At 37.7% G+C, this 12,858-nt stretch overlaps 1 protein-coding gene across 15 annotated transcripts in view; it reads right to left on the reverse strand.

Moving 5' to 3' along the window:
- Positions 1-12,858, reverse strand: part of CHD9 (chromodomain helicase DNA binding protein 9) — a 330,078-nt gene that overhangs the window by 26,029 nt on the left and 291,191 nt on the right. For 10 of the 15 annotated variants that reach the window (XM_058280018.2, XM_058280021.2, XM_058280026.1 and 7 more), the window contains 3 exons: positions 9,559-9,761; positions 4,590-5,498; positions 3,359-3,522 (listed from right to left, as the gene is read on the reverse strand). In XM_058280018.2, coding sequence (XP_058136001.1) covers positions 3,359-3,522; positions 4,590-5,498; positions 9,559-9,761 — 1,276 coding nt within the window. The remainder of the gene's footprint in view (positions 1-3,358; positions 3,523-4,589; positions 5,499-9,558; positions 9,762-12,858) is intronic. The other 5 variants (XM_012523904.3, XM_023587822.3, XM_058280022.2 and 2 more) reach the window with 1 other exon arrangement.

Consider the following 12,858-nt stretch of genomic DNA (forward strand, 5'->3'; position numbering starts at 1 on the left):
ACTTGTTCATCTTATGATCTTATAAGAGGTCTTATCCTCTTATGGTCTCTCTTATTTCTGTGGGGTCAGTAGCAATGGCCCCGTTTTTATGTCTATTTCATTTATTGTAGTTCTTTTTCTATTTCAACTTTTAAAGTAAGCATTAAGGGTTATAAATTTCCCTCTCTATATTGCATCCCATAGGTATTAATATGTTACTTTCTCATTTTCATTTGTCTCACGATATTTGCTAATTTCTCATGCAATTTCTTCTTTGACCCACTCTTTAATAGTCTTGTTTAATCTCCAAATATTTGTGAATTTTCCCTTTTTTTTGGCCTGTTGTTGATTTCCAGCTTTATTCCATTGTGATCAGAGAAAATGCTTTGCATAATTTCAATCTTTTAAATTTACTGAAATCTGGTTTGTGACCCAATATATGGTTTATCCTGGAGAAAGATCCAGGAGCACTTGAGAAGAAAGTATATCCTACTATTTTGGGGAACAATGTTCTGTTTATCTTTTAGATTTAGTTCATTTATCATATTATTAAAACTGTTTCTTTATTGATCCTTTGCCCAGATATTATATCCAGTGATGAGAGTAGTATATTAAAGTCTCCAATTATTATTGTAGAGAAATCTATTTCTCCCTTCAGTTTTCCTAGTGTTTGCCTCATGTAATTTGGGGCATCCTGGTTAGGTGTATATACATTTATGATTGTTATTTATTCCTGGTGAATTACCCCTTTTATTAATATATAATTTCTTCCCTTGTCCTAATAACAGCTTTGTTTTTAAAGTCTATTTCATCCAATATAAGTACAGCTACTCCAGTTTTTTTTTTTTCTTTTTCTTTTTGGTTACTGCATGCATGGAGTATCCTTTTCTAGTCTTTCACTTTCTATCTATTTGCATCTAAGGTGAGTCATTTGTAGACAGCATATAGATGGCTTGTAGACAGCACATAGATGGCTTATATGTTCTTATATATTCTGCCAATCTATCTTTTGATTGAGGAGTTTAATCCATCAAGATTCAATGTTATTGTTGTAAAGGCAGTTCTTACTTCACCCATTTTGATCTTTGGGTTTTATCTATCATCTTATTTCACTACTCCTTTTTACACTTTTAGTTACTTTTACTTCATTTCTAGACTCTCTTCCAAACCTCTCTCTTGTCTTTTCTTTCTAGGCTACAGCACTCCCTTTAGTATTTCCTGCAAAGTCAATCTCTTGTTTACAAACTCTCTCAGTTTCTATTTATCTGTGAATATTTTAAAATGCTCTCATTTTTGAAAGACTATCTTGCCAGATATAAGATTCCTGGCTGGCAGCTTTTCTCTTTCAGTATCTTAAATATATCATATCACTGTCTTTTTGCCTCCATGGTTTCTGATGAGAAATCAGCACTTAGTCTCATTGGGCACCCCTTGTAATCTGATGAATTGCTTTTTTCTTCCACTTCAAATCTGCTGTTACATGCTTACAGTGTATTTTTATTTTCATTTATAGTGCTTTTCATTCCCTTAAGATTTTTCTGTATATGCTTTCAAATACTTCTTTGTGCTCATCTTAATATTCTTATTCTCTTCTGTTATCTGATTTAATTTATTAAGGAGATTTGTTTAAACATCTGTGATTAGGTCTCTCAACTCCTGTAGGTCAGGTGGAAGCTTAGTTTTTTCCTGTGACTGGGCCATACTGTCCTGTTTCTTGGTATAGATTGTTAATATTCTGTTGGTGTCTCATCATCTGATTTCCTAGATGTATTTATTCTGGGCTCAGTTTCTCTCTTAAGTCTAGGGATTTCTATTTGATTGACTTTGTACTACAGCCCCCCTTTGATTTTTGGTTCAATCTAATCTGGAACTTTACAGTGGCTCATGTTTAGCCAATCTGAATATTTTCAGCTTTTTCATCTGTTTCTTGTCCTTTCTCCCTTTGGTTGTGGAGTAAGAGCTAAGAATATGGTTGGTACTGTAAGCTGTGGGGCTGAAGCTGCCCATATTGCCCCAGACAATGATGAAGCTTCTCCTACCTTTCTCCCCTACTGGGGTGGGGACAGAGCCACAGTGTGCCCAAAAATCTAGTCTGTGCAGGCTGAAATCTACTGCAGTTGCCTGGAGAGGTCGCGAGATCATTGTCCCTCCTTCTGTCCATGGCGAGATGGAGCCACAGCAATCTAGTCCATGTAGGACAATGCTGGCTACATTTTCCCAGAGAGGGTGAGGGAGCACTGTCCCTCCTCCTGCCCTGTCAGGGGTGGGTATAGAGCCACAGGGGTGGGTATAGGGGTGGGTATAGATTAGTGTGCCCACTACCACTAATCTAGTCCATGTGGGATAAAAGTGACTATAATTGTCTGGAAAGGTTGAGGGAGCACTGTCCTTCCTTTCCTATCAGGGGCAGCGATGGAGCCGCAGATGTGTCCAACAGTCTAGTCCATGCAGTCTGAAAGAGGATCTAGTTGCCTGGAGAGGCTGAGGAAACACTGCCCCCAACTCCTATCCTATTGCAGGGGGGGCAGGGATGTAGCCACAGGTTTGCCCAAAAATCTAGTCATGTGGGCCAATAGCAGGTACACTTGACTGGAGAGACTGAGGAACAGCTTCTGAGGAATCCTACTGGGGCAGGAAAGCCACATGGGTGCCCAACAGTCTAATCTGTTCAGTTTGAAAGCGAATATAATTGCCTGGAGAGGATGGTGCTGGGACCCCCAGCTTCCTCCCTGCTGGAGGCAGGGCTGGAGTCCAGGTAAGGGCAGCAATCCAACCTGGGTAGAAAGAAACTGGTCCCTATTGTCACTGTGATTTTCAATCAGCCCCACTTCCCCTCATACTAGGGTTGGGGTTAAAATGGAGGCTGCTAGCCTCTTTATGACTTGAACAGGTTCAAATTTTAGCTGTTCTTAAGATTGGACTCTGGTCATCTGAATTTACTAATCAGTAGCTTAAGTTCGTGCCTGACTGTCTCTTCCTCCCCTATTTTTGGGAACTGGTGTATCCAACTCCAGCCAGAGAACAGTTCCTGAGGGAACTTGTGTTGCCAGTGGGGGATGGACTCTGGCCTTCATGGTGTGGAATATTCTGGTCACAAATCTTCACAGTAATGGGCAGTCTCCTCCTTCTGTTCTTCCAAGGATGTTGCAGGATGTTCTTCTCGTCTCCTGGCCGCCCCCCAACAGGTGATTTAGACAGCTCTGGGTTATTACTAACTGCACTGTAGGATGAACTGACTCTTGGAGCTCCTTACTCTGCTGCCATCTTGCCCCTTCTCCCCAGCTGATCAATTTTCCACATAATAAGAATATCTACCATTAAAACAACATAGAAAAATACTGAGAAAAGTGACTTCTCTAACAAGAAATTTTTCATTTACCTTTGGCCAGTATGAAGCTGCTAGCATGTATCCACCTTGTAAAATATAAGCAGACTCTGGTGTCCCATTGTTCATTTGAAAACTATCCTGGGTCTCATCCTGGGTAGTGCTCAGTGATGCAACACTTTCTTCATCATAGGCTTTCACAAGAGCAGTACCTTCTGCTGAAAACAATTAGCATCATTTAAATGAAGTTTTCATGGAATAAGAATTGCAGAAAACAAATATTTTTCAAATATTATATGATTATTCAGATATATTTGAAAAGGAAAAAGAAATACAAGTGGTTAAAAAAAGGAAAACTTCACCTAGAATACAATAAAATATCTAAAAATTAACACAAAAGCAAAATAAGTGTCTTTAAGGGGGGTGAAGACAAAACTTAACACCTTTCCCCTTCTGCATTAAAATGTGACACTTAACTAATTTCTTAGATCCATTTCCCTGGAACCAGATAAGGATGGCTTATGTCAGTTGTATAGGAGACACTGTTTAGGACAGAAGGGATTCTTGACTGGGAGGACTGCGAATAACTGATGGGGACACCAGACTTCCCTAAATGAGGTAACTCTTATAATTGGGCATATCCCTTATGGGAATCCTGGAAGATATGCCTAAGAATTGTTGTAAGAGATTCTTTCTCCTCTGGGGTATAAGGCAATTAAAGCCACAGTGGCTCCTGTATTCATCTGAGGTGGATTCATTTTCTTATGCCTTAAGTGTTGAACTGCTACAAGGATACGTGCAGAGATCACCACCATACCACTACTCTGCTGACCAGCTTTAGTTCCTGTCCTATCTCCTCAGTAGATGGGTGCCAAGCATGACCTATGATACTCTTGTGTATTTGTCTAAGAAGAATTTTGGTAGCTGTATTACAATATTATCTTTTATTTATTCAATGATCAACCTGTTCTAGGATAAAATATAATACTACATTTGAGGCAATCATTACGAAATAAAACTATTGTATAAAATCTCTTAATTTCTCTGGCTAACTAAGCTATTTTGCAATGCCTGGTATTCTATTGAATAGAGAATGTGTACCAATAATTCTAGTTTGCTTTTCAATAGTACTTCTTTAAGAAAATGTGTATGCTTAAAATTTAAGCTAGCAATTTTAACCTGCTTATCTAATTAGTTCTTACCAAGATATCAACATTGCTTATCAAATTATTTTTGTGGTCACTTGAAATTGCCTTAAAAATAACAAATCAATTTTTGCATATACCTCGTTTTTGGACTTCCTCTTCTTCACTGTCACTCTCTTCTGACGAAGATGAAGAAGATGAAGAAGAAGATGAAGATGAGGAAGATGAAGATGATGCTGAAGAACAAGAAGAGGATGAAGAAGAACTAGAACCTGATCGAGAGTGGGAACAAGAAGAAGAGGAGGAGGACGAGGAAGAAGATGATCTGGAAGAACAGGATGATCTCTCAGAATCAGAGTCAGAATCAGAACTAGATTCTGATCCTCTTTTGCGGGATCTCTGTTTCTTAGAAGCTGGGTTTGGAGTTAGGGGTTCTGTTCTGGCTGCAACCATGCGTCTGTCGGTTTCGCCTTTTCCACCAGATTTCTGGTCTCCAGGAGCCTGGGGTAAAACACCATTTTTTGGACTTACAGGTTCAGACTTTATTAGTGTCCTGGGTTCCTCAGAAGACATAGACTCTTCTTCAGAAGACTGAGGCTCCTCTTTAAGGTTTTCACTTTTAACTTTCATATCCTCTAGAATAATACCTTTAGCATCTAGGAGTCTAGGTAGAGAAGTAAGAGGAGAACCAGAAAGTGCTACTTGATATTGCTGTAAAAGTGGGGTAGAAGTCCTTGAGTGAGCCATCTTACTTTGACTGTAGTTTCTTTGAGCTGCCATAAATGAGAGTTCAGGATCACGAAGAATGTGATAATCAGTTCGGCTCACCCCGTGTTTAGCAGCTCCAATAAGCAAATCCCTATCATGAGGGCCACATTCCCACCAGACTGGTAGGTCTGGATTTGGATGACAAAGCTTCAAGCGTTCAAACAATTGTGGATGTCGGAGGGCCTGCTCCCGTACTTTTCTTAGAAGTTCAATACGATACAAAGTCCTAGAAGCACGTTCTTCTGTAATTGGCTGGATAAAAATATTTGGATCCAACAATTCTATATAGACACAAGGACATAAGAAATATTAACTTCAAAAATTCTTTACTATAGATTTGAAACAAATAATGCAACTTCTAAAATGTACCTCTATATCATTGCATAGTTTCTAGAACTTAATATTTTAAAATGAGAAATGTAACATTTAAAAACAAGTACTGAAAGTCATGTAACATGGGGCTGTATAACACGGGGAATCCAGATGTTGAAGATGGACTTTGGTTAACAGGACAAATATGAGAATGTTTTCTCATGAACTGTAACAAATGTATAATACTAATACAGGGTGTTAATAATCAGGTGGATTGGGGGAAAATACATCAAATGTAAGATATGGGCTAACGTTAGTAATATTTTGATGATGCTATTTCAGTTTGTAACAAAAGTTTCATAAGAATGCAAGGTGTTGGTGGTGGGGTGATATATGGGAGCCCTGTATGATGATACACATTCGTAAGTTCACAATTTTCACTACACACTTGGAATGAACCCAGGACTTCATATGTGGGAAGCAGGTGCTCAACCAATGAACTACACCTGCTCCCTTCAACAAAATTTAATTTAAAAATCATGTACATATAATGTACACAATTGGATCTTCTAAAAATAGGAAAATAGGAAAGCATAGGATTATTTTGTAAGAATGTTAAAAAAAACTAGGAATTCACTTTTAAGAAATTTCCTATGAGCTATGTCTTTGTTCTAATTGTCCTAATCAAAGAGAAAAACATTTGTTTAGACTCACATATAAAAACAAATTAAGGAAGCCGATGTGGCTCAAGTGATAAAGGTCTCTGCCTACCATACGGGAGGACCGAGGTTTAATCCCTGGGGCCTCCTGGTGAAAAAAGAAGAAGAGAAAATGTGCCTGCATGGTGAACTAGTGCCCGCATGGCGAGCCGAGTACCCATGTGATTGCCTGTGTGGTAAGCCAGCGACTGCGCGAGTGCCCGCGTGGTGAGGTGAGTGCCTGCGTGGTGAGCCAGTGATGGCGTGAGTGCCCACGTGGTGAGCCAGTCAGTGCCTGCGCAAGTGAGTCACACAGCAAGATGATGACACAACAAGAGAGAGACAAGGAGAGAGTCAAGGTGAAGCACAGCAGAGACCAGGAACTGAGATGGTGAAACTGACAGAGACCTCTCTCTACATCAGAGGTCCCCAGGATCGAATCCCAGTGAATCCCAGAGAAGAAAGATGAGACGAGAAGACAAAAAGAGAAACAGATACAGAAGATCACACAGCGAATGGACACAGACAGCAAAAGTAGCAGGGTGAGGGAGGGGAAGGGGAGGGAGACGGGAACGGGGAGGGAAAGAGAAAAAAACAAAACAAAACAAAACAAAACAAATTAAAACTGTTAAATGACACACCATAAATAAAGGTAAGTCTGCATTTCCCAAGCTGCACTGAAGTAACTTTGGGTACTGCAGTGAATTCACAGGGGCACCAATTTTTGAGTGAAACATAGGAACATCTGGCAGGCTCTGCATGAACTAACTTGATGTAGCTCAGTTTCAACGTGAGATGATGCTACGTTGCTTTTGATGATGTCATGTCTTTGTGTTGCTGGGTTAGTGGCAGTTGGATAGTTGCTCAGAAAGAGATAGGGGTTTGCTGAAAGAACATAGGGGCCAAGCTGAAAAAGCTCCTAATGGTGAAATGTGAAACAATTAGAGCAACAAAAGAAATAATGATTTATTATTTATAATATAATGATTTATTGAATTATAACTTATAGACTAAATAAATATCCACAAATACTGATATGAATGATTGATCAGACAGACTAGGAAGAAGATATTATTCTTCTTTGTAGCACAATTCCATGTTATAACTGTTGCAGACAAGACATACTGATGAATGCTAACATCAATGGAGACCATTTGAGGAGAAACAGGATTTGCATAGTCTTAAAGTATCTTAAGATATTTGTTCACAACATAGTATGTACAGGGAAAAAGAAAGTAATTTTACAGTGGAAAAAAATATAACCAATTAAAACATTTAAATATGAAAAACAAAAGGTACTGGATTTTTCCAGTATAAAAACTACAAGTGAACAATGTCATTTGTAACAAGATCTATCAACATTATGAACCCCATGATATGATGACCTGAGAAAGGCAAAACATCACTTTTGCACTACTCTTGACAAAAATGCAAACCCTCAATCTAATCATGTGGAAACAAAAGAAAATTAAATTGAGGGAATGAATCTGGCTTGAGCCATTGAATGCCTGTCTCCCATAGGGGAGGTCTGGGTTTGGCTCTTGGGGCCTCCTAAAAATAAAAAAAAAACCCCAAAGAACAAGTAAACAAATAAAAAATAACTCAAGGGAGCTGATGTGGCTCACTGGTTGAGTGCTGGCGTCCCACATACAAGGTCCTGGGTTCAATCCCTAATCCTGGTACTTCAAACAAACAAACATTGAAGGGTGTATGGCAAAATAACTGATCAATATTTTTGAAAGGTATCACGGTCATGAGGCTAAGAAACTACCAAATATAATGTAGGATTCTGGGGGAAAAAAGACATTAGTGAAAAAACAGGTAAAATTTGAATAGGCATTTAGTTTAGTTTAGTTAATGGTATTGAACTAAGGCTAATTTCCTGGTTTGATAACTGTATTATTACTAGTTATGTAAGATTTTAACATTAGAAAAGGCAGGGTGAGGGTATATGGAAACTCCCTGATTTTCACAAGTTTTTTGTAAGTTAAAAAGTTCAAAATAAAAAGTTAAAAAAAAAAAATCAAGTACCATGCAAAAATGAATATGGTTCCAAGATTTGAAAAGCTGGTTGTACAATGCCCAAAAATAACCAAAAATATTATATTTCTCTTTAAGTTTATGTTTTTATACAATTACTAGATTGATGACATAAATACCTATTTCATTGTTTCAACTTAATTACTCATTAAACAGAACTATTAGCTATTTTTTTTGATGTCAGGCTCTGAGAAAAAATTACCAAGATGCTAAGGATGTTGAGAAAGGATGAGAAACACTGAACTAAGTAAAACTTCACTCTGTTTCTAACAAATTAGCTGTACCTTTAAAATGAGTAATTAATAAGTAAACTTTTCCTATTTTTTTTTCCAAAAAAACCTAAAATCAAAAGTGATGAATTTAACTTATATCGATTGCTGATGGGTATTAAAATAAAAAAGGAAGGAGGGCCTCTTGGAAATATAAAAATAATAAAAGACAAAACACTTGGCTTTACCTATTTTTAAACCACTTATGGTCTAAAAAAAGACCTTAAAGTAGACTGAAACATGTGCCAAATTATCTGATATTTGGATAATCAAGGGATTGGCTACTTTAGTGGATCAAGAACAAAAACTATTAGAAGCGAAACTAAAACAAGCAAATAAACAAACAATCTCATCTGAATTTAAGTCCCATTATAGACCATTTATATTTTTACATGAAATAGGAGGAGGCTACAGAGTTCAACAGTTAGAAATTATATTCAACAAAGAAGAGAGAAAAGTGCTTATAACAGAACTATCAAGAGGTATTGCTGACAGGACGAGCTATTTCTCTGGGCTTTGGAAACAATGAAATTCACCCCAGAACAGTTCCTTAACTGAATATTAGCACCTCTGATTAGCAGCCTTATTTTTTAAAAAGAAGGCCCTGGGTAGAGATCTTTTTCTACCAAATTTCTTTTAAAATGTCTTTTGAGTAGGGACTTCATTCCTTGCAAAGTTATCATTAAATAGTCCCTCAGCACAGTTCCTATGAGATGGACTAAAAATATAAATTAGTTCTGTTTACTGAAAGATATTCTTTAAGTTCTACCTTTCCCTAACCATTAATACAAACACTAGCTATTTTCCCAAACCTCAATGTGTATCTTTTATTCTCTTTTGACAGGAAGATTAAGGAAACAGAGGATCTTTAAGTATAGCTTATTTGTAAGTCTGAAAAGTTGTTCTATGCTGAAGTAGACAGTAATGAAATCTCACATAAAAGAGATAAACTGGAAATTCCTGAATTTTAGTAATTTTGTTACTTTGGCCAAAACAAGAAAAAAAAGAAATTTTATACATACCTTCTTTGGAAGGAAGACGACAAACCCTCCGACACATAGACATGAATGCATACAAATATTTCTCCAAACTGTCATCAGTTTTCTTATGTAGCCTAGCCATTGCTCTAAATTTTGTCCAATCAAACTGGCCTCTGTCAGGATCAAATACCACTCCAAATGTAGATACAACTCTATAAAAGTCAGCTTCCTCTCTCCTTGTCCATCTGTTTTGAATCACATTAAAAAAAAAAAACCACAGGTCATTAAAATAAATATTGAATATAATAAGTATAATAAAAACTTAAAATATTTCAAGTACCTAAAAATGTTATGGGTATGAATTCAGAATTATTGCCTTGTATTATAAATATACTCTTTTTAAAGGAGGTACCAGGGATTGAACCTGGGACCTCATACTTGTGAAGCAGGCGCTCAACCACTGAGTTACACCCACTTCCCATTATATACTTTTTAAAATTTTATTTTATTATTTTAAAATTTATTTTTCTCCTCTTCCCCACCCCCCGCCCCCAGTTATCTGCTCTCTGTATCCATTTGCTGTATGTTCTTCTGTGTCCACTTGTATTCTTGTCAGCGGCACCCAGAATCTGTGTCTTGTTTTGTTGCATCATCTTGCTGCGTCAGCTCTCTGTGTGTGTGGCACCATTCCTGGGCAGGTTGCTTTCCTTATGGGGTTCCCCTACACGGGGGACACCCCTGCGTGGCACGGCACTCCTTGCATACATCAGCTCTGTGCGTGGGCCAGCTCATCACATGGGTCAGGAGGCCCTGAATTTGAACTTTGGACCTCTCATGTGGTAGGCAGACACCCTATCAGTTGGGCCAAATCTGCTTCCCGCATTATATACTCTTAAATACTAGTTGAATTACCCATCCAACAATATACACTGTTCCTTTATGCAATAATATTTTATTGCACATTTACTATGAGAGAGAAACTGTATAGGATAAAAATTATATAAGATGAGGTGACCCTGCCTTTAGATAGAAGATAAAACATTTTCAAAGATATTTTATAGTATAAGGTAGTATTTTATCATTATTGAATGAGATATAGAAACCAAGAATTTTAGGAGAGCAGAAGTGGTGTAAATTCCTAGCAAAGAGACAGAAACTGAACGTCAGAGTGAGTAAATTCAGCAACAGAATCAGATGCCTAGACATTAGCAAAAAAAATTATTAGTCATAAAAAGAAAAAGGAAGATATGATCCAGGCACATGAACAAATAAAAGCTCCAGATAAGAAACAGAACTTGAAAGAGACTCATACAAATCCCCTAAATCAAATCATGGAGTAGAAGGACAACATGGCTAAAGAAATAAAAAGACATTAAGAAGGCACTGGGCAAGCACAAGGAAAATTTGAAATATTGGATAGAAAAATAACAGAGCTTATGGGAATCAAAGACACAATAAGTTAGATTAAAAATACAATAGAGGCACACAATAGCAGATTTGAAATCATGGAAGAAAGAATCAGTGATGTAGAGGAAAGAACAACTGAAATTGAAGATAAGAACAGAAAAAGAAAAAATAGGAAAAAACTAGGGAAGCAGACTTGGCTCAATGGATAGAGTGTTTGCCTACCACATGGGAGGTCCAAGGTTCAAACCCAGGGTCTCCTGACCCGTGTGGTAAACTGGCCCACGCGCAGTGCTGATTTGCACAAGGAGTGCCATGCCACACAGGGGTGTGCCCTGGTTGGGGAGCCCCACGCGCAAGGAGTGCGCTTCGTAAGGAGAGCCACCCTGCGTGAAAGGAGTCCAGTCTGCCCATGGGTGGTGCCACACACATGGAGAGCTGACATAGGAAGATGACGCAACAAAAAGAGACAAAGATTCCTGGTGCCGCTGACAAGAATACAAGTGGACACAGAAGAGCACACAGTGAACAGAAACAGAGAGCAGACAACTGAGGGGAGAGAAATAAATAAAAATAAATCTTTAAAAAAAAAAAACCCAAAAAACTGAGCAGGGGCTTAGAGAGTTGAATGGTAACACAAAGTACATCAACATATGAGTTGCAGAAGAAGTCAAGAGAAAAGGGGCAGAAGGTATATTGGGGGAAATAATGACTGAAAATTCCCTAACTCTCATGAATGACATGAATAGAAATGTCCAGGAAGAATGGTGTAATCCAATTAGAAAAAATCCAAATAGATCTACCCCAAGACACAAAATATAAAAATGCAAAATGCCAAAGATAAAAGAAAATTCTGAAAACAAGGGAAAAGTGAAACATCACATACAAGGGAAGTCATATAAGACATACTATGGATTTCTCTTCAGAAACCATGAAGGCAAGAAGGCAGTCATGGTAGTGATCTGGTAGTAATCACGGTAGGGAAAGAGAAAAACTGCCAGCTAAGAATTCTTCATGTGGCAAAACTTCCCTTCAAATATGATGGTGAGCTTAATATATTCACAGATAAACAGAAAATAAGAGTTCTTAAACAAGAATTCAGCTTTGAAGGAAACAGTAAAGGGAGTTCAGCAGCCAGAAAAGAAAAGACAAGAGAGAGAAGCTTGGAGGAGAGTGTCTGAAGCGAAGATTATCAGAAAGGGTAACCAAAAAGGTAAAAAGATGAGCAAAAATAAGACATGACATATGAAAGCCAAAGGATAAAATGGCTGAAGTAAGCAATGGCTTTAAAGTTATAACACTGAATGTTAATAGAGTAACTTCACAAATCAAAACACACAGGATGACAGAAGGGATAAGAAAACATGAGCCACCCATAGGTTATCTGCAGGAGATTCACCTTAGAGCTAAAGATATAAAAAGAATGAAAGAAAGACTGGAAAAAGGTATTTTACACAAAATGGAAACCAAAAGAGAGCAGGAGTAGCTATACTGGTGACAGGTAAAACAGACTTTAAATGAAAAAAAGTGATACGAAATACAGAAGGCCATTATATATTAACAAAAGGGACAATTCACCAGGAAGGATTAATGGTCATAAATACCTATGCACCTAATCAGGGTGCCCCAAAATAATGAGGCAAATTCTGGCAAACTGAAAGTGCAAATAGAGGTCTCTACAACAATAGGTGGAGACATCAACACACCACTAATATCAATAGATAGAACCACTGGACAGAAGATCAACAAGGAAACAGAGAATTTGATCACTATGAAAAATGAGCAGGATCTGACAAACATATACAGAACATTACATCCCAAATTGGCAGGTTATACACTCTTTTCAAGTGCTCTTGAATCTTTCTCCAGGACAGACTACATCAACATGTTGCACCACAACACAGCTCTCTCAATAAATTCAAGAGATTGAAATTTTTA

This window comes from Dasypus novemcinctus, chromosome 18 (genome assembly GCF_030445035.2).
Source record: "Dasypus novemcinctus isolate mDasNov1 chromosome 18, mDasNov1.1.hap2, whole genome shotgun sequence".
Classification (NCBI taxonomy): domain Eukaryota; kingdom Metazoa; phylum Chordata; class Mammalia; order Cingulata; family Dasypodidae; genus Dasypus; species Dasypus novemcinctus.